Consider the following 22,433-nt stretch of genomic DNA (forward strand, 5'->3'; position numbering starts at 1 on the left):
TATTATCAAAGTAGGAACAGATAGAAGGGACAATCACCAAATAATCATAGTGGGCATTATTCTTCCTTTTAAAAGAATTTTTAAGCTAGCTTAGGTTGTGTTGTGCGTTTGGTAATACAACTTCGGGTTTTTACTGTCTTCAAACTAAAGCCGTTCCCTGCCTCAGGAAAGAAAGATGCTCTTCGGCTTTAAACCTTAATAAATAATACTCACTGAAAAAACATATTTTCGACACTTTATTGAGCAGCTGTCCCTGCCCCATACCAGTCGTGGATCAGCTGTTAGTACTGGATAATTTAACAAAAACTGGATCCCCGGGACTGAATCTGCAGAGTAATTATTTGGCTGTGGGTTTCGACTTTTCCTTCGGCGAAGTTACAAAATAAACCAACACTTAAAGTGTTTTTGCAAAAGGCTAAAGTGTTCTAAACTGACTTTTCTTCTGTCTACATATAGTGCAACCTTAAATTAAGACATTTCAGACTCCCAGGAGCCCCATGTAGTCATGTAAACACAAATACATTATCAATATACAACACAAATATTAGAAGTATCATCACTGTCCTCCAGAAACCACGAATAACCCCAAAAATCCTCCAATATTGAAGTGGAAGCAGCAGACTGAAGGATGGTAACTTTAAATAATTCATGCAACAAGTCAAATAAAATAAAGTGTTCTCATCAAATGTGAGCTTTCTGCAGTAATACAATACCAAAGTCAGACACAACAAGTGAAGATGGTCTCTCAGAAAATATAGACTTTACGATTAGAATGGCTAAGACAATAAGCAACAGATTATAAAAAGTATACTTCGGCTGCAGCATCTGGTTTAAAATGCTTTCACTCACAGTTGTAGATGAACTCAGTGAAACACCAATGATTTAAACCTTGAGTGGTTCTCTGAATTGGTCTGTTGGAAATATCTCCACATTTGTTGGCTGGATGGATTTACATGGAGCATTAAAGACTTGACACAAACATCCTGATGACTTTAACCAAATTCAGGATAAAATAATAAAGCTAGTAACATTTTCATCAGCTCAGCTAGATGCTCTGTTTAATGCTAAATGGCAAATGTTAGCATGTTTACGCAATAAGCTGAGGACTGATAGCCTTGCTGTGTGTTTTTTTTGCTTTCATTAGCCAGTGTTAGCATGCTAATACCCTACGGTAATGTCCCATTCCAGTTAATTCAGAACTCTGGAGTGAAGTTATTCCAGAGTTAGTCTATTTCAGTACTAAAGTCAGAAAAGCACGACAAACAGGATTTGTTTTGTTTCTTAGCAAAGCAGTCATTCATGTCATCACTAGGAACACAGCATAATGTTTGGTTTTTGTGCTTAAAAATGTAGCTGCAGCACGTTCACGGACAGAGCGTTCTCACTGCTCTGTATATGGCTTATTTAGCAAGTCAGTAGTGGCACAGATAGAAAGTATTACAGTTTCACTACTTTTTCCATTCACTGCCACCATTTTCGATTTTTATATAGGGGTTTCTCCCACTTTATCAGTTGGAACTCCAGGTTCAGGGGGTGTTTGAGACAACGATTCCAACAGGGAATTCTGAAAGTTCGACTTAATCTGGAATGCACCATAATTATATTCTCATAACTTCAGTGGAAATGATCATGTTAGCACCCTAAAGTAATGCAGTTTCAAACCCCCTCAGGAATATTGCGTGTGAATAGTACTAACTTCGAAAGTTTAAGATACTAACATGCTACAGACATCCCTTTGAGCCTATACAAAACTGAAAGGTTAGCACGTAACACACAAAACTAAAGACATTCTCAATCCCAGTAACATCAATAGCTTATTTTTATGGTGAATCCATTTAACTCAGAAGTCGGTTGTCAATGCTGGGAGTGATGTCACTCCTCATTTGAATGTATTCCAGTACTAAAGTCAGAAAAGCAAGGGATACCAGGATTAGTTTTGCTTCTAAGCAAAGTAGAGCCATTCGTGCATCACTATTAACACAGTGCAACGCTTGTGTTTTTGCACTTAAAACGCCCCTGCAACACATTTGAGGCTAGAGTCAGGCACAGATACACAACACTGGCAGCACGAATGAAAGTTTTACGAAGTGATTCGGAGCCACCATTTGGGATTGAGAAGTCGGGTTGGTGGGGCTGGTCTCACTTTCTATTGGAAATCCAACTTGAGAGGGGGGTCCAATTCCAACTGGGAACTTGGAAATTCCAACTTCAACTGGAATGCATCATTCGTGCAAATTAGCATGATAAACTGATAATATCCCATCAGCCTAAGTGGTGATTTCTTTTAGTGCAAATTAGCAAAGGTTAGCATGTTCACATGCCACAGCAAGATATGGCCAACATTATCAATGCTAAAAATCAGCACAAGGCATTCCCATCAGCCTCACTTGTATATTGTGTTTAGTGCTAAACAGCATGTTAAACTAACACCCTTCTCATCAATTTAAGCAGCATTGTTTGTTGTGATAAATTGCAAATATTAGCGCAGTAACAATCTAAATTAAAGACATATATATATATATATATATAACTCTTAGCTGAACTGCATTTTTTTAGTATTAAATCGCCATCATTACCATGCTAAAAAGCTAGACTAAAGACATTTATACCAAGTAAAAAAGTTCGAAGTCTCAGCAGCAATAAGCAAATAATACAACAATAAAACTAAAGACATTTCCATTAGCCTCAGCGGTTAATTAGCAAAAATTAACATATAAGCATACCGAACTAAGGACATTCTCAGTAGTAGCAGTAGCTTGTTCTCACTGCCGATAATTAGCAAAAGTTAGCATGTTCACATAACAAAATAAGAACATAGAATACGATTAGCATCATACCTGCTATATTAGCATTGTACTGTGGAACAGTTAGCATGCTGAACTCAAAGTAAACAGCTAAGTAAACCTTCATATAGATATTGCCTTAAAGAGCTGCTAGAAATGCTGTCAACTCTTATTTTCTTCCTTTAATCATGTTTTTTTGAAGTCCGCTGCTTTTTTAAAGAAAATGTCTAAAAAACACGTTGTGTTTTAAAAGAAAAACAAACTATCTCACCCTCAACATTATCTCATCATCTCAATAAATGACCCTTACTTCACAGCATCTCGTGTTTCTGATTAGAACAATTTATAATAAAATTCGACTTTTTAAGTTCAAGGTTTCTGGAGGACAAGAGAGACAGGCAATAAATATGTCACACGGTTAAATAGCTAAGAGTTCAGTGATTATATGACGGGCTAAAGCAGGCAGGAATGCAGCAAAAATCACGAGCATGATGCAAAAGTTGAATAAATTCAAAAACGTTCCTTATCGGTGTGTTTTCAGTGCTGTTTGACATTCTCATACATAGTGCTGAGTGACAGTACCTTGGATACATTACAGAGCTTTACATCCATCGCTTTAAGAGTCCAGAGGATGGATAGAAGAGAAAAGGAAGAAGAGGAAGAGGAGAAATTAGAAGAGAAGGAGACGAAGAGAGGAGGACCAAAAGCAGGGAGGCTTTACAAAGAAGTTGTCAGGCCGAGGTAACCAAGAAAAGAGTGTTTGGTAGAGAAAGATGAAGAGGAGGAGGAGGAAGATGAAGGAGAGCGCTGTTTCAGAGAGATGAGGGTCGTGATCGGGAGGAGAGGAGACAAATCCCTCCATCCAGCGCGGTCGGACAGCGATGGATGAAGAAGAAGAGGAGGAACAGAGGAGGAGGATGCAGCAGTGTGAGCGCTTGGCGGTGTGTGCAGCCGCTGGACGTGCTTGTTCGAGCGCTGATTGTCTGCATGCACGTATGACCGGTGCGTATGCACGTCGGCGGGTGCGTCCGTCGCGCCCCCGTTGAAGAAGTGCGCAGCGTGTTTGACCTTGCAGTGCAGGCGCAGACTGTCCCGCCGCTTGGCGCTGTAGGGGCAGAGGTCACAGGTGAACGGTCGCTCCCCCGTGTGCACGCGCACGTGTTCCACCAGCTTGTTGGCTGTCCGGGTCAGGTGGCCACACCGGTCGCAGCGGTACTGGTTGCCCTGGCGATGACCCTGGAAGTGAACCAGCAGCTCCTGTTGCCCTGGAAACGACCTCTGGCAGATGCGGCAGCGATGCTCTGAGGTGCTTGTCTCCGGCTGGGTTGCCGTGGCAACTGAACGAGCACCGCTGCTGGAGGTGGAGGCTGTGGCAGGAAGGGTAACAGGGCATCTGGGAGTCAGGAAAGGTAGAGGGAGGAGTTAATGACCCACACATTACACGAGGATGCTGACAGAAAGCACGCTCACCTGCATCTAACATCAACAAATTCGTTTTAAATCCATTCAATGAAGAATTTAAATGTACCAATAAAAGCTCTACCTCTATCTTACTGTTTAGTTCAGTTTACTTCTTCATATCAGTAACTGAGCAAAGATTTAGAAACTGATTCTGTTCAGCCTCGACTTTCACCTCAAAGGTTTTTTATGTTTAAAGTACGTTTTATTAGATGTTTCCACTTATTTAATAAGTCATACACAGAAAACCTTTTGTAACGTCGTATTAATGCCTCAAAGGAGCACTGCAGACATGATTATTTTTACTATTGATATGATAGATTTTTGTAAAAATATTGTCCAAAAGATAAAATATCATCATCGTCATTTGTCATATAAGGTTTGGGGTTGTTTCGCTTAAAAACAACTCAAAAATCTAAGTAAATTTAAATTTAACGATGTAATCATGTGCTGACACGTGGATGTGTGGTCACGTATCCGGGGGGGAGGGGGGTCGTTAGGGATCCTTACACCTACCTCACTTCGCCCTGAATGTGCGTGCAGACGTGAGCCCTCATCTCTGCCTCCTGATTGGTCGAGTGGTCGCACACGCAGCAGTGCAGCGAGAAGGATCTGTGCTCCCATTGGCGGTGTTCGGTCATGTGACTCTGGAAAAGGGCCTGTCCTTCGGTCTCAAAACCGCACACGTGACACCTGGAAGGCAAGGACACGACAAAAGCTTGTAACACATAAATGACGGCAACAGATATTTGTCTATGAATCTCCAAGCGGTCACAGCGGGACTCACTGTGGGAGAGGACAGCAACCAATCAGGTGCAGGTTTTTCTAGCGTGCGCTTGGCTGGTTTTTACAGTTGGTTTTAACTTGTTATTATTTTGTTGTAATTATGCTTGAAATGCACTTTTGTTTTCAAATATATATGTATTATTATTAGTTTATTTATTTTTGTATTTTATTATATTTTTGTATTTTTATTCTATCTTTAATCTCAAGCACTTTGTTCAGCTGTTGTTTAAAGTGTTTTATGGATAAAGCTGGTTTGGATTTATATACACGCTTCAGATCTGAGAGGGTTTAAGAATGAGACATAACACCAGGAAATGATTTCATTTCTCACTTTTAGCATGAAGAGAAGGTGAAATACATGACAGCTGGAGATAATCAGATCATAGTGAACCTCGTTTATGTAACAATGAGTGATTAGCTTGATTAGAGGGCACAGGTAGACAAACATCAGGTGAACAGTACTAACAGTTTCATGGTTCTTCAATTCCTTAAACAAACTCACAGAATGGAGCCACAAAAAACGCTTTCACTACAAGCAGCGACAACTTCCGCTTGACCTTGTTCGTTTTTCCATGTCCTCTTAAAACTCACCTCTTCATCAGTGTTTCAGTGTTTCATGTGTGGCATTAGTTCTGGGAGACAGGTGCTCCTGGTTTTGGAAGTTTTATGATGGTTCTCTATGAGAGAGGCGCTCAAAACCACAAGTCCCGTCACGAAAAGAGTAACGGGAGGACAAAACTCTCCAGGCTGACACCTCACAGTGTCTTTAATGTGGAAAGCTGAGAGAAAAACTACATTTCTCATTAAACGTAAACTGCAACTGTGAAAAAATGACCATAAAAACCCCATCGAGGATGTCAAAGTGCTGATTGAGTCCACCGCCATGAAGCATGGCTGAGAGCTGGCGCTCAAAAATAGGCTCGGGTTTAACTCTGTCAGATGCACTGTAGTTTTGTAAAACGATGCAATAAATCGCTCCCAAAAGTGGCAGCACGCTAATCCTGATCGAGTCACACATCCTGATGTAAGAGTGGAGCCCGAATCACAGATAAAAATCACAACAGAAGAAGAAGGAGCGGGACGCCGAGTACAATAGCATTCAATGCCTTTCACACTCTCAGTAACGGCTTTGTTAGTTTATAATGAAGCCATTTTTTATATTAAAAGCTTCTTTTTGAGTTGTTAGTGTGAGTGTAAGGGTTATGTTGTAGATGAAGTCAGCCCACTCTCACCAAAAACACTTTTATGGGCAATTTTTTATTTGAATTTGGATTTCTTCAAATTGCAATTTTATTTTTAAAGTGCCAAATCACAACACTTCAAAAACAGATGCCTTATATTGTGAAGTAAAGGCCCTAGAATAATACAAAAGGACTCAATTAGTTTACCACACTATACATAGTATATGTGTTAGCCTGCTTACAGTATCCAGAGCGTACTTCATTCTTGCCTCACTTTCTGATCAAAGCCTTATTGCACACCACCAACACGTACACTCACTAAGAAGTATTTGTGTCGTTTTATACACTTGAGTTCCTGCAGATCACAGACACACTCCATTTTAATCCACCATAATTTTCTCCATGAAAATTGCCTCCAGGATGCCAAGGTTGTGTCTCCAAAATCGAGCCGAGCATGGATAAAAACTTTTTAAAAAATCCAGAGCTTTGAAATCTTTGTACTAATTTCTTCCTGCTAATGAAAAAAAAAAAATCTCCCACCGGTTTGTTAAACATCTCCAGAAAGTTAATGTTCAAAGACGCCTTCGCTGGCAGAATACACTGAGATGGAGAATCCGGCAGAGCTGCAGCTATGCAGGAAGATAAGCGGGAACTTCAGTCTCTCCAGAAGGCCAGAAAACAGCTCGAAAGCTTTACTGCTGGATAAAATGCTGCAACATTTAGGATCACCGTTCACAGAGCTATAAACAAGAGTGAGTCCCAAAACAGGCTGAAACTCAAAGATTAGAGATAGTGCACTTCCTCGCTGACTCTATATAGTTATCTTAAAGGGGGTCCTCACAGATATAGGAGTAAAGGTGTACGTGTGTGTGTGTGTGTGTACTTGTTTAAGCATCTTTGTGAAGACCAAAACATGCCACTGTACCTGTGGGGACCAAGCGCCCGTCCTCACAAATTTGAAGGCATTTTTGAGGCTCAAAAATGTGGTTTTAGAGTGAGGTTACAATAAGGGTATGGTTAGAGTAAGGGGCTAGGTAAAGCATTATGTCAATTCAATGTCCTCACTAAGATGTGAAAACATGTGTGTGTGTGTGTGTGTGTGTTACCTGAAAAAGTAAGAGCAACCTGTGGTTTGGTGTCTGCTGAGGCTGGTTTGGGTTTCTGTGAGGAAGAAGAAGAGCATTCGTTTATTATTCTGCGTGATTTTTGCTTTTTACACACAGCAGAACTTCTTAATGATGAGCCCCTCTGGAAGCTATTATTGCTAAACCTCTGTGTGACTGTAGCCTCTGTCAGCGCACTTCACCACCATCTTTATTATTATAGACCCAAAGGGCACTCCAGTAGCAGCATGCATCCATAACGCAGACAAAGGCAGCATGCAGTCATTAAAAAGTAATAATAATAGCAATAATAATAATAATGATACAGAGACAATGCAGGCAAACTGAACACACACATTCAGTGAGAGTGTTTGCTGAGAGCTGTCAGTGGAGGAGATCAAAAGTGTTTGTGGTGGCTAAGAGCACAGAGAACACAGAGGGTGATAATCAGATCCAAATAAAGTCACGAGCTCAGACTTCATTTTTGGTCGAGCACCTTAAAAAGTTGAAGTTTTAAACTTTTGTTATGACGGTCATAAAAAAACATTTAAAAACAAAAAACCCTCAGAGGTTGCAGTTCCTCAAATGGCCACTTGAGGCTGCCTCTAGACGTGAGTAACTTCTCATAGATTTGTGTTAGAAACAAACACGTTTATTGCATCAAAATTTGCTTCTTATTAAGGCTTAAAGTTAAATACCTGACCTGATGCAAGCAGCTAGCTGTTTGCAATGACTTGTGGTTTTTATACATTGTTAGCCAATGAGCACACACTTTAAGCGCTATATAAGAATCGGTCCATTTAATGGTTTTATAATCTTGCATTTTGGTGTTACAGGATTTACCAAAAAACCTCTGCTATTCGTCTATTAAACACAACCCAAAATAAGAGAAAAGCTTTGACACAGGTCAGATCGGAGAACCAGTTTTGAAACCACTGCTGGCCTTCAGGCACAATGCAGGTTTATTTTTCCAACCACAGAGCTACGTCTATCTCTTAAACAGTCTCTGCTTCACCCCCACTAACCTTAATAACTGAACTGGATTCTGATTTCCAAATGGACTTATCTGACAAAGAATACGGCCGGCTCTGTGGTTACTTGTAACCCATGGTTACATTTTTTATGAAACTCTAGGTTTTTTTGTCTGGATTTTAGCACTAACGAGCAGGGAATATGAATCGAGCTCTTGGTGACCCCAAAACGCCAAACTCAAGGCTTCAAAACAGGTCCACAAAGCAGCATGTGACAGAATTAGCTATGATGATACTTAAAATCCAGTCTGTCTAACAGAGAAACCATGAACAGGTGGTCTACAAAAGACTTTCTCAGTGGTTTATAGCTTACTGCAATCGATGGAGCTACCTTCATACTTAAGACTAGTGCCACAGCTCCACGTCTCAGTCATTAGAAGTTTGAAGTTGTTACAGACTATTAGATAAACTTTATCATTCTCAACCTCTGAAGTAGAAATTCAGGTAAACAGGTTTTTGCACAAAACAGTGTTTTACATCTGGACTCAAGATTTCAATTAAAATGAAAATAAAAATCTGTTACTAATAATACTGATGCACAAATAAAAGCATGAACACTTTTTATCCTGATATGTAACCAAACGCTATAACCAACCAATAATATTCACTTAGTCTGTCGGAAACACTGAATAAGTGCGTATCAAACACATGCAAATGTTTCCTCTTGTTTCATTAATCTTTAATAGAAACAACAGTGACCATCACTTAAAAGTGACACTTTATATTTGGAAGCTTTGTTTTTAGAGTCATGCCTCATACTCTCCGACTAGGGAGGGATTTAGAGTCAGACTAATGCATTAAAAATTCATAACATCACCGGGCTTATCTGTAAATGCTGAAGTGCGCGCTGTTAAAAAGGCAGCTGGAGGTTTGGGAGCTCGCATCCTTGTACCTGACATCCTTCCTGCTGTGCCAGTGTTCATTGTAAATTTAGCTGGATCACTATTTCAGCCGTCAGCTCCTTTAATCCTTCCACTCTGACTGACAGTGTCAGTTTCCATCACTGCAAATTACCCCGAGACTGGCAGGCAAACACATCAATGACAACAACCCATAACGCCGTGACTCATTAATAAAGAAAAGAAAAACACCTCCAGGAGACGGTTAATAATCAAGGCGCTACACCTCCTCCAGCTGCAGAGCATCCTCGCAGAGTTCCTGTATTTTCATGTAGACACTGTGACACTCATGTAAATCTTAACCTGTGTGTGCAAACCAGGTTATTATGTCAGTGTGATTAATTAACAGAAAACTACAAAATAAAGTGTCAAAAAACATGGAATTCTTAAATGATGTCATTAAACTTGTTGTAGTGCCTTAAATTTACCAGGTAGTTGTAGTGTGTAACTTAACCAAGCTGTGTTTTTAGTAGCTAAGCCTGACCAAGATACAAGCTTTCAATTTTCTACATCAGCTCTCCAAATAAAGAGACTTTACATCCATGCACTATATCATGGGTGGGCAACTCCAGGCCTCGAGGGCCGGTATCCTGCAGGTTTTAGATCTCACCTGAATCAATTGATTAGGCTATTACCAGGCCTCTGGAGAACTTCAAAACATGTTCAGGAGGTCATTTAGCCATTTAAATCAGCTGTGTTGGATTAAGGACACATCTAAAACCTGGACTTTGCCCACCGCTGCACTATATAAAAGCAGCTGGGCTGTGGTTACATTCAGGATCTTTAGCAGAGGTCATCTAACTCCTGGAAACTTCACCTAGACTAAAGCCTTGATCATAATTTCTCTATCCCTAAGTCCGCTAAGGGACTGCAGTTCCACTGGACTCATCTGTGGATAATTTGCATTACAATCCACCAACTCTGCCAGCAGCCTTCAAGCCGCTCTGGCGTGTCTCCTGGTTTTTGTGTCTGCGTCAGGAGCGGGGTATAATCGAGGTTCAAACTTTTCTTGGGCCTCTACAAATAGTGAGACCTTGATAGCGGAGAGGCTAACCCCCAAAAATCGATTACACTGTGCACACAAACGTAAAACTCTTTCTTCACAGCTCTAAAAGTAAGACTGTTTCGCCTTGTGTCTGATCCCTCTCCCAGCTGAGCCTGCAGAAGTCATCTGCAGCATTTAGAAGCCTGAATGGTATGCATGTGCTGCAGTGCGTGGATACAAATGTCTGGGCTTGCTGTTAAACGCTGTTGGAAATGAAAAGTGAAAAATTGAAAGTCCATTACCAAGTGGAGGAGTTTGGGAGCTGATCACTGCCGGGGAAGAGCGGCGCTGGTCGTCGTTACCCTTCAAAACAGGACTACACAGAGAGCAACACGCACACATACAGGATACCATCATGACTGAGGTCAGAGGTCAAAATATGCCGCTGATAGATGGAAGTGTGCACTTACCTGCTTCTGATGGGTGGAGTCATCCTGTCCACCAGCTGACTGTTGGACTTACTGACCCTCTCTGCAGACAAGCGACAGAAAAAGAAACGCATTCGAGTGCAAACCGAAAAAAATGATGCAACCTGTGTGTTTGGCTAAAACCCAAACAGTGGACAATGTGCACTTTTCTCTCTGCAGCTACCTCCACCTCTGAGGCTGCATGTCTCTGATACGCACGGTTTCTTATCTGTTGTTTCCTAAAGTCTCGGTCTGCTCTCTCTGCACCAGCCCGTCGGCTCACACAGCTGCTTCTTCCTGTTTAAAGGAAGTCAGCTGATTCCATGTGCTCGCTTACAGGCAATCACTGGGGTTTTCACTATGTTACTAGTGAAAAAACCTCCAAAGACCTGCACAAAACTGAGCATATAAATATTTTCAAGGAAAAAAAAAAATCTCTGAAATTCAACTCACAAATATTCAAGAAAGATTGTGTTTTTCTGTTTATTTGTTTTTTTGACAGCTTTATGTATTCTTAGATTTGATGTTTCGGCATCAAGGAGCAACTCTGACCAGTAGAAACACGACAATCAACTTTAGATTTAATCTAGGTTAATATTAAAGCTTGTGTGGTTACCTGACAGTTGGTGCAGCAGTGTGGACGCCAGGTTCACTGACATGTCCTGCCACAGCACTGCTCTGAGGCACTGGTCAGCCATCTTGGCTCCAGAGGTAAATTGGTCTTCCATCTTGGCTCCAAAGAAGAGCTGCTCCTCCATCTTCACCCCGGAGAAAACCTGGTTCTCCATCTTGGCCCCTGAAGCAAACTTGTCCTCCGTTTTGACTCCAGAGAGAAACTTGTTGGTCACCTTGACTCCAGAGAAAGGCCGCTCGGCAAACTTTGCTTTAAAGAGAAGCTGGTCCTCCGTCTTGGCTCCAGTTAGAAGGTGGTCCGACATCTTAGTTCCAGAGACATCCTCCATGTTCACTTGAAAGTGAAACTGTTTGGCTCCAGAGACTGCACTGTCTGCCATTGCGGAGACAGGCGGGCATCCTTCAGCACAGAACTTGCCTTCTACTTTAAGGCCAAAGAGACAGCGGTCCGCCATTTTGGCTCTGGGGTGCAACTCCTCAGCCACCTTGTTCCCAGTGAGGCCCCGATCTTCTGTTTTAACACTGAAGATGTGATGATTTACCATTTTCGGGGCAGGCAGAGCAACGTCTTCTGTTACTATTTGACTCTGGGCTACTGTGTCGACTTCCATTGGCTCTTCTTCTTCTTTGAGTCTCACCACATGGCCATTCACTTCCTGACGCTCTGTGATTGGGAAGAAATAATAATAAATGATTAGAAGCAGTGTGTGAAAGTTCATTCAAAGCTAGAGAAGGTAACATGTTTTTGACCTCAACCAACAAAAACCCAAAACAAAACAGACAGTCCAGCTGGACTCTGGTACCTGAGTTCTGGTTCCAAGCTATAGAACCTCTACTTTGTGTTGTTCACCAATACAAGTGAGTAAGACGTCCACACCAGTAGGCTTATAACTGGGAGCGCAGGGCTGGAATCCAGCGCAAAGCCAACAGTCAGAAATGACTTACAGTACTGTGCAAAAGTCTTGAACCACCACTCTTTTCTCTCTATATTTGCCTCAAAGTCAGACTTTCTTATATTTTGTGGTGCTGAACAGTAGTTCTCCAGGCTGTCGGAAGGTCTTTCAAAGTGTTTCTTTGTACACTGCCACTTAATGCAGACCCGTGAATCATTCAAGCATAAAAAGGCACCTAACTCAAGGGATGAACCAGTGTTGTGGCTATACAAAACAGACAACGTGGCAAATAACCATTTTTAATCAGTGTCTTTAGGCACTTTGCTACCAGCAGCCTGTTGCAAGAACACACAATTATTTGTTCCTATTTTTTAGCTGAATCTATAAAAAATGTTAAGAAATAACACAGTTTGACAGGCGTAACATAGCACTTTTGCACTAACAAGATCATACCCAAAGATTTTTTAGCTAAAACCTTGGCATGTCTAGATATGGTGTGCAGTGTATCCTCAAACAAATCTGGGAAATCGGGAAAAGTGGAGGACAAAAAAAGAAATGGCAGGCTTATCTGAAAGTCATGTCCTTAAGAAACAGCAAAGGCCTGACACAGGAGTCGAGAGATGCACTTGGACCTTCAGTTGATTGATCTACTGTTCACTGAAGCCCCATCAGAAATTGTGTGAGTGTTAGCGTGGCTCTCAAGAAGAAATTCTTGAGAAACAGTGAGAAAAGCTGGGGCATGCCAAACTACATAAGAACTGCACTAAAAATTAGTGGCACTGTATGTAATGAGATAATTCATCAAAATTTAGCAGCTTCATTTGTCAGCAACAATCCCAAAACACTTCCAATGCACTCAAAGTATAGTTGGATATAAAAACACAAAATGGAACATTATCAGTCATGGATTGGCCTCCTCAGAGCTCAGACCAGAAGAAAACAGAACAAAAAGAAGAAAGATCCAAAGGAGAGCTTTGAATGTCCTGGAGAACTATTCCTGAAGACTACTTCAAGAAATGACAAGAAAGGTGCCTAAAAGAATAACTGTGGTCATTCCAAAGTTCTTGGAACTGTACAAACTCTGTTATTGCCTTATATGCTGTATGCTGTGTATGTTTGCACATGTTCCAGTAAATCACTGCATCCATTTCCCTACATAACATGAAAAAATAAGGACTGGCTCAAGACTTTTACACAGTGCTGTATCTCTCATCACAGTTTTGGCGAACTCGTACCTGCTAGCTTCCGGAGCAGATCTGAAGCTAGCGTGTCCGTAGCGGTATTGCCGTCAGGCGTGTGCGTGAGGGACGGTGGCTCGGGACTCGCCCCGGGGCTGTCCGGTGAGAGAGCGACGCCTGGCTCATCCTGCTGCTCCGCTTCCTCTCGGCTCCCAGGATGCATCTGGGCCTTCTGGGTGGCCTCTGGAGACAGAGAGTGATTTGATTCAAGTTAACTGTAAACAGATTACTGCAGAGGTCAAATTGCAGCCTGATAACCGCACTCAAGCCTTCATGAGAGCGCACAGGCTCCTGCAACACATCCCCGAAGTACGCGGACACCTACACGCTCACGTCTCTTCATTTCCAGCAGATAAAACCTGCAGCAGGAATTTACTGCAATGGGAGTTAAACTCAGAGTAATAGTATTCAACCGGAGAGTGACATATCACCCTGTTTTAAAGACCTGATATTGGATGCTTGTTTTTTTATTGATTTAAAAAATCTTGTACTTCATGTTCTTGCAGCCGCCCACTTGCTTCAGATCTGTGAATGACGATGGTCTCTGAGGTCTTCTGGGCTTTCAGTTGCTCCAAAGAGCAGGACAAAAACCTGAGGTGAAGCAGCTTCTGGTGTTTACTCCTCAGTCTGCCTGAGGAGAGCCGTGAAAGAACCTTAAAACCTGCCTGTTTATTCTGCTTATGTTGCCTTTTACTGATTTTATTTGTCTTTATTAATGTCATTATCGTTATTCTTTTTCCACCATTTTCATTTCCCGGGTGCCTTGGCATAGGCTTTTAGCCATCACTCCTTGGATGTTGAATGCTACCGTTCTGTCAAGGCCAAAATGTGTTCCTTTGCCTCACAGCTGTTTTATTTTTTTGTATTAAATAAAATGAAGGCAAAATCATCTTCATTATTTTAATTCTATGATTTCATAAGTGCAACATAACATGCTGTTATTGTATTAAAAAGGCAAAGTTAAAGTAGCAAATAATCGTAAAAAGTCTGCAGGGTACTCACATGTGGTAAAAGAATATAATTATTTGCACCTATTAGTGATGCTGATGGGCTAATTTATACCTTACAGGCTGTGCCACCACTGTTATAAGGCTCAGATGTGTTCTGCGGCTGAATACGTATTTTCTTTTAGGTCAAAAATTCCTTTTTAATAATAACATTTTCTGATCTCTGAAGTGGCTCTACATCAGTATGCTCTGATTGGTATGTTTGAGTATGCACCAATAGCTTTAGTAGACCTTGAAAACTCAGGGTGAGACAGCCTCGTCCTTTTTATTTTTCATGTTAAACCTGAGCTGACTGGAAGATAGTGAAAATGCATTCAGTCTTAGGTGGAGGCACAGTATACCGCTTTGTACTGAAAATTACTGAAACATCCTGTGGAATAACCCATGTATTATAGCCATAATTACATGTGTTTCATGGATGTGGAGAAGGCATCCAACCGTGGGCCTCATTACTTCCCGTAGGGGGTGTTTCAGGAGTATGGGATATCACATGTTGTTGTTGCAGGCTATCCTGTCCCCATACAAACACAGTGGAAGGTGGGTTTGCATCCAGATCACCTCTCTGCTCAGTTGGGCTCATCGAACGAGCTGAACCAGCTGGGTGATTTGCACCCAGATGTGAAGTGGAAGGAATGAGCACCTCCAAGTTTGAGGATGTGATTCCCAGCAGGAACGGGATGACTGCCCCATGAGCGTAACTTTGTGCTGAACACTGGGGGGGAATCTCTGTCTAAATAAATAAATAAATCTGGATAAATTCCCAGATGATTAAACATGCAACTATTTTGCTGGTATTAACTGAAATGAGTAAAGAAAAGTAAAGGGGTTATATTGGCTGGGTCTGATTATTGGAGGGGTCATAACCCTCCTAACCCCCCTGGAAATTATACCCCTGGACTGCCCAATCCCAGTGAATACAGTGTGAAAGGGAAGATTGATTGAGTTAGGCTTCAGCTCTCACGTATGGCCACAGGCTGTGTGGAGTGACCAACAGAGTGAGCTATCTGCATGAGGAGCCTGGGCACTCCCTTAAAGACAGGGTGAGGAGCTCAGTCATTTGGGAGCTCCTCCACATCGACATCTGACAAGGATGCCTCCTGGGTGCCTTAAAGGTGAGGTGTTTCAGGTATGTCTATTGAGAGGGGACACGTGGAGATCATCCATTAAATTGCCAAAAGTATTTGCTCGACTTCCTTCACACACACATGAACTTGAGTCAAATCCCATTCTTAATCCACAGGGTTTAACATGAAGTCTGCCCACGCTCTAATTCATCCCAAAGGCGTTCTGTCATGTTGAGGGCAGGGCTCAGTGCAGGCCAGTCAAGTTCTTCCAAAACCCAAACCGCTCATCCATGTTTTTATGGACCCTGCTTTGTGCACGGGTATGCAGTCATGTTGGAACAGGAAGGGGTCATGCCCAAAACTGTTCCCACAAAGTTGGGAGCATTAAATTGTCCAATATGTCTTGGTGTGCTGAAGCATTAAGAATTCCTTTCACTGGAAATAAGGGTTCAACTCATTAGACATGTACCGTTCTCCTGGCAACTGCCAAACCCAAACTCGCCTATCGGATTGCCAGACGGAGAAGCGTGGTTCGTCTCTGCACACTGCTCTTGAGCTTATCTGAAGGGCACGTGACGTTTGGAGGTCAGTACTGATACCTTCTGCAGAAAGTTGGTGATCTCCGTGCACTAGGCACCTCAGCACGTTCCCACTCCCAAAGCATAACATATTACTGTGCGTGACAAATCGTCGGTATATTATGCTTTCTGCCACAACATGTTCCTATGTTATGCGTTCGGAAACAGGAGGAAACATGAGAACCGTTTGGACTCAATCTGCACATGTACATTTAGTTTTCTTTAATTGCTTTGGAAAACACTATCTAACACCATTAAGGTTATGGCTAGAGTTAGGATTAAGGTTAGGGTTAGGGCTGGAATACACAGCTGGAATGTCAGTTACCGCCGGGAGCGTCATTCCATTGAATTTCATCCACATACCTTTTGTGTTCCCATGAGACATGACATGACAAGTTGTCGGTATTTTACGCATTGGGAATGAGAACGGGCTGCACATTACCACCATGGAGTCCGCTGAGCTCCTGAGAGCGACCCATTCTTTCACAAATGCTTGTAGAAACAGTATCCATGCCTAGGTGCTTGTCTTTATACACCTGTGGCCATGGAAGTGACTGGAACACCTGAATTCAATGATTTGGATTGAATACATTTGGTGATATAGTATATGAGCTGGTTTTGCTTGTGAACACGTCTGTGTCCCACCAGAACAGGTGGAGTAGGTGGTTTACTTACTAACCTTGTATTATGTTTAGATTTTTCTTTATAAAGCGTTTCACTTTGGGATAAACACCGTGCAAGTTATCATATATATTCTTTTATTTTTGGCCATTCTTTGCCTTCCTTAGGTAAGACAGTATAGGGAGTGACAGGAACGTGGACGACACACATGGGAAATGGGCTTGTTGTTCATTTATTCTTGTATTACTGTATTATTCTTGTGCAATTATTGTTTCACTCCACCCACGCAACTCCATTTCCCACGACAGGACAGTACAAAGATCTGTCCACATACTTTTGTAGTGTTTGTGAGCACAAATTAGCATCCACAAAAATGACATAAACAAGATGCAATTCTGGACATTAGGGGTGGAGCTAACCATCCTTTTCATTATTACATAATCAATTGATTGATTAGTCATTAGGCAGCAGCTCTAGTGCCCACTGTGTGTGTGTGTGTTACCTGACAGCCTGATGAGGAGGTCAGACGCCATCTTGGTGCTGACATCAGGGCTGAACAGAGAGGTGGCTGCTGGGAAGGGGCTCGAACCTGCGGCTTGTGCGTCATCGCCTGTGTGTGTCTTTGTGTGTGTGTTTGCAGGGTGTGCGTGTCGTTTGGCTGCAGCAGAGTGAGGCTGCAACACACTCGACCCACGCTTCATTTTCTTTTTCCGTGTGTGAAAAAAATAAGAAAGAGAGAGAGCGAGACAAAGAGAGAGAGAGTGAAAAGGGGAGTCAAAACTCAGAAGAGAGGAGGGCAAGAGAGGAGGAAGAGGAGGAGGAGGAGGAAGGTAGTGGTGCTAAAATAAGACGAGTGTGTTCTTCAACATATGGACGTGAGCAGAGCATCGTAGAGAGAGGAAACGAGGGTGGATTTGATCTTCAGAGCGAGCTGTTGCTGGCTCTCGGTGACCTGAAAGAGAGAGGAGGGAAGACGAACGGAGGGGAACGGGACGAGAGAGGGGGAGGAAGAGGAAGCAGCGAGGATGCAGGGCGAGAGAGAACAGGGGAGAGGAAGATAAAGGGAGGAGGAGGAGGAGAAGAAAAGGAACAAAGTGAATCTGTGAATAATAAATTATTGAATGGATAAGGCCCAATAAGGGGATAAATCATCATCTGTTATCACCATGGTAACGGACCCTGCCTCGTCACCTCCTGCCCTGACCTTCCTGTTGAAAAACAATAATCGTCACTTGTGATCAGTGATCATCAATAACTACTCCGCCTGTCACCGCCTGTTAGCCTTGGTCACTTTTTGCCCCTGAAAGGAAAAAAATTGACTGCATCCTAGGAAAATACTTTCATTTGAAGGCTAACAATAAAGAGATAAACAAACAAATAAATAAATACAAATGTAATGAATAAATAAATAATAATCTATCAGCGTCCCATTGTAGGAATGTAATTTAAATAAAGATCAATGAAAAAGTAAAATAAATTATCTAAAAATTGACATGCCTGTGTCTGTAGGAATATCTACGTAATTTAAATGTGCAAAAAAAAAAAAAAAGAATGAACACATGAACACAGGCTGCAAGAACACACGTAATTTAAATGAACATGATTGTTGTTGAAAAAACTATTTTAAACAATAAATCACATTTCATTTTAAAAATGTAAAAAAGACCCGTCAGAATATCAGCCCCAAATCAAAATATTTTAGCGCCATGATGACTCAAAACTACACCAAAAAAGTCAATAATCAAGAAATATTGTGCAAATAATGTATGTATGTATATATATGTGTGTGTGTGTGTGTGTGTGTGTGTGTGTGTGTGTATAAAAATTATTTTCTATAGCAATTAAATAATAATAGTAAATAATAATAAAAAAATCCTGCTAAATTCACTGCTTCATCTTTTTAACATTTAGGTCCTTGTTAATTAAAAAATTGCACTAAATAATTTTATTTAATAAATCAAATGTGGCTGGCAGGCTCTTCATTGCCTCGGTTCACTCACTACCCCCGTCGACCCCGTTTCGCTCTGCCTCCTGCCTCCGTCTCTAAGCGACACCGCGCGGGCTGCTGCTGCCGCCGCATCCGGCAGGGAGGCGACAATCATCGGGCACCAGCTTCTCCACAACACCCCCTCCCCTTCCCCTCACGTCCCTCTCGGTGTCGGTCGGTCGGTCGGAGTCAGAGCCCCCGGAGCCCCGCTGTTAGCTAGTTACCTCCCTCCTCCTCCTGTACAGCCCCCCCCCGCAACATGGCTGAACGGCACTCCGACTCCCCGCCACACCGAGTCAGAAAGTCATCACGCCATTTAGAGCCGCCTAACTGCCAATTTACACATTTTTAACGGTTTTCCCTCGCGCTGCCTTCAGTTATGGGGAACAAGGGCAGGTGTCAAGAGTCCAACGGCCCCCCCACACACACCTCCTCCCCCCCTCCCTCGCCTATCGATCTCCTGCAACATGGCTGAACGGTAACCCGACCTCACGAGACCTCAAAAGTCATTTTCACGGGTCAGTTACCAACGATACCCAGGCACGGCTAGCACCAACCCGCCCCGGGACACCACGGTTCTCTCCCAGCTTCCCACCTCCTCTTCCCTCCGTGACTTACCGGCACCAGGGGGGGCAGGTGGTGGTGGTGGTGCAGTCCGGGGCATAGCCTATATATAGACTGAAGATCTGCTCCGTGTTAAATTTCCTCTCGCTTTTCCCGTGGTCACATCATCTCCCCGCGGTTTCCTCATCCAGAGATGTGAAAGTTAAAATTAAAAAAATGACAACAGCGAGGAGACGATCCGTCTGTTCCCCGAGCCCGAGGATGACGGGTCGGTCACCGAGCAGGGCAGATGGAGGTTTCCGCCTCCTCCTCCTGCTCTCTCTCTCCCTCTCTCTTTCTCTGTGTGTGTGTCTGTGTGAGGGAGATGCAGCGTGTGTCTGCACAGGGCACATAACATGTTAACAGCCTCCATCAGCACGAACCATGAGGAGAAACCTGCATGTTGGATACTCTTAAGGGGGACATGATCCTGCAACTGCTCCACTGTCTCACTGAACACTGATCTAACAGACCTGTTTCCACATACTGCATCAGGTTGGCTGCATGCAGTATTACAGCAGTAACTTTTCCCCAGCTCAGATTACACACCGATACTTGAACTGCTGGCACCAATACAAATAGTGATAATGTTTGCAAAAGAAGATGAACTTTTAGGTTGTTATTATTCAGGTTATTATTTAAAATGTTTTAGTTTTCATTTATTATCTCAGCATTTCAAGATTTTATTTAGGTGTGTCCAACTTTAGACGTATAGTAATTTGGATTTCTTTTCTTTTCTTTTTTACATACCTAACCTAAAATTTTGGCAAGTCTACGTGGCCATAACTGTTTAGCCACATGTTTTAGCAGTAACCTGACTACTAACCATGTGACATTAACTTTTGCATCATTTTGGACCTGTGACACTGGGCCGCCATAGACCACCGCTGGTTGCTAGAGAGAAAAATTTGCACTCCCTGACTGGTTGGTGAGTGGTTGATGCCAGCTGCGGTGAAACTGACTGCTAAAGCTCCAGAGTGGTCAGTGACCATTCTGGAAACTGCTGGTCACAAGGAAAATAGCTGACTGCTTTGGTCGGAAGCAGACCGCTGCTGGTGCTTGTAGTTTGCATGTCTGCAAACACTTGGCAACTCCTCTCCAAGCAGTGGTGAAACTGTGAAGTCCATTTTTTGTTTGTTTAAGATAAGATAAGATAAGATAAGATATTTATTGTCACTGTTACCAGAACAATGAAACACAGTTTGGGAGTGTTTTGAGTGTCCAGGGTGCGAGGGTTCTTTGATGATGATGCTAGCTTTCTGCTGACGTCTGCCAGTATAAATGTCTCTGAGGGGGTTAGTGAAATGCCAGTTGCCCGCTCTGCTGCACTCACCACCCATTGCAGTTTCCTATTGTCCTCCACAGTACAGCAGTTGAACCAGAGTGTGGAGCAGTAGGTCAGAGGGTAGAAGTTAATTAGCAGTCTCTGGGGTAATTGGGCCTAACGCAGCTTCCTGAGGAAGTACATCCTTTGTTGTGCTTCTCCTACCTGGTGGAAAATGTTTGTGGACCAGTTAAGGTTGGTCGAGATGTGGACCCCGAGGAACGTAAAGCCTTCTACCCTTTCTACAGGGTGGGCCATTTATATGGATACACCGTAATAACATGGGAATGGTTGGTGATATTAAAGTCCTGTTTGTGGCACATTAGTATATGTGAGGGGGCAAACTCCTCAAGATGGGTGGTGACCATGTTGGCCATTTAGAAGTCGGCCATCTTGGATACAACTTTTGTTTTTTCAATAGGAAGAGGGCCATGTGACACATCAAACTTATTGTTAATGTCACAAGAAAAACAATGGTGTGCTTGGTTTCAACGTAACTTTATTCTTTCATGAGTTATTTACAAGTTTCTCTTTGTTCACAGTCCAGCAATAATTGCTGGTGTTTTATTTTTTCAATTTCTTGTGTGTGCGGTGAGAATTAATAGAGGTTTCAATTGTTTTTTCTCTTTTTGACTTGCTCTTTCTGAAATACATGCCTTTCAACAGCCATTGACATGTCGAAGAGGTTAACACGTGAGGAGCGGATCGAAATTGTGTTGATATCTGGTGAACGCAGTAACCGGGTCATTGCAGCAGATTTCAATGCAAGACACCATACGAGACCACCCATCTCCCATGCTCCAACTGCTTGCTAAGTTTCGTGAAACTGGTTCAGTGTTGGATTTGCCAAAATGCGGACGCAAGAAAACTGTCACTAATGAAGAAACATCAGTGGCTGTCCTAGCTTCATTCAGCAAGAGCCCACAGCGTAGCACTCGCCGCATGTCACTGGAGAGTGGCATTGGTCGAACATCCCTTTGGCGGATATTAGCTACTCACAAATGGCACCCTTACAAACTCCAGCTACTGCAGCATCTAAACGAGGATGACCCAGATCGGCACACAGAATTTGCAGAATGGGCAAAACAAAAATTGGAACAGGACCCTCAGTTCACGCAGAAGATTTTGTTCAGAGATGAGGCAAACTTTTATGTGAACGGTGAAGTTAACAAACTGTCAGGCTCAGGAGGGACTCGGAGTCAGACCGTCACTAAAGTTCGTGATTTATTTACACACACAGACACCAGGTGCGACTATATACAGGTGAGGGGGCACAGGAAGAGGGTCTCCGGGGAACACAGGCACGGGAAGAAGAGGGCTAGGTACAAAATCCACTGAAGCTCAGGTAGCTCGGACTCCGGCTTTAGCTCACCAACGGCGGTCCTCAGGCTGGCGAGAATTCTGGCACAGAGAGGAAAGGCAGGTGAGTAGTGGCACGACAGAAACTCGAAAAACGGCTCAGATAGGTGATGACACTGACGAGTGTTACACAATAATCCAGCGAGGAAGCACTCTCAGCAGCCGCCTTAAGAAGTGGGTGAGATGATTGCTTGCAGGTGTCCGAGCCAGGGGCTGGAGCCGTCACGACTCCGCCCCGGTAGAGCGCAGTGAGCGGGAGGGGAGAGAGAGAGATGCAGCACAACAAAAACACTTGTAGCCATACAGAGTCAGCCGAGAAGGCACAGGGTCATGACACAAACAAAACCACCGCTATTGGTCTGACACTAACCCACATTGGATGGATCCCTCCAATACTGTTGGAACAACAAAAGTGATGGTTTGGTGTGGTATA

General features: G+C 42.9%; 1 protein-coding gene across 4 annotated transcripts; it reads right to left on the minus strand.

The window, feature by feature from the left end:
- Positions 1–208: 208 nt before the first annotated feature.
- On the minus strand, positions 209–19,603 carry LOC147334816 (uncharacterized). Of its 4 annotated transcripts, none has more exons than XM_086275366.1 (10): positions 19,333–19,603; positions 17,230–17,431; positions 13,455–13,640; positions 11,310–11,990; positions 10,913–10,990; positions 10,697–10,757; positions 10,529–10,602; positions 7,315–7,369; positions 4,758–4,934; positions 209–4,176 (listed from the first exon to the last, which is right to left on the minus strand). In XM_086275366.1, exons 2-10 carry the CDS (start codon positions 17,426–17,428, stop codon positions 3,501–3,503), a joined length of 2,187 nt encoding a protein of 728 aa, XP_086131492.1. In that variant the 5' UTR covers positions 17,429–17,431; positions 19,333–19,603; the 3' UTR covers positions 209–3,500. The 4 variants fall into 4 exon arrangements, with proteins under 4 accessions (XP_086131492.1, XP_086131475.1, XP_086131483.1 ...); XM_086275349.1 differs by having other exon boundaries at positions 17,230–17,679; XM_086275357.1 differs by lacking the exon at positions 19,333–19,603 and adding an exon at positions 17,893–18,840 and having other exon boundaries at positions 17,230–17,679.
- Between the last annotated feature and the right edge of the window lie 2,830 nt (positions 19,604–22,433).

This window comes from Aulonocara sp. 'chitande type north' Nkhata Bay, linkage group LG3 (assembly GCF_057382095.1).
Source record: "Aulonocara sp. 'chitande type north' Nkhata Bay isolate Kocher_YH1m ecotype deep benthic linkage group LG3, A_spYH_male_GT1.1, whole genome shotgun sequence".
Lineage (NCBI taxonomy): Eukaryota > Metazoa > Chordata > Actinopteri > Cichliformes > Cichlidae > Aulonocara > Aulonocara sp. 'chitande type north' Nkhata Bay.

Coding starts and splice junctions, on each gene's coding strand:
- LOC147334816 (XM_086275366.1), bottom strand. CDS start 17,428: ATGAAGCGTGGGTCGAGTGTGTTGCAGCCTCACTCTGCTGCAGCCAAA. Junction 10,991..11,309: donor ACTGCTGCACCAACTGTCAG/GTAACCACACAA, acceptor TCCTTTAAACAG/GAAGAAGCAGCTGTGTGAGC. Junction 4,177..4,757: donor CACATTCAGGGCGAAGTGAG/GTAGGTGTAAGG, acceptor CCTGACTCCCAG/ATGCCCTGTTACCCTTCCTG.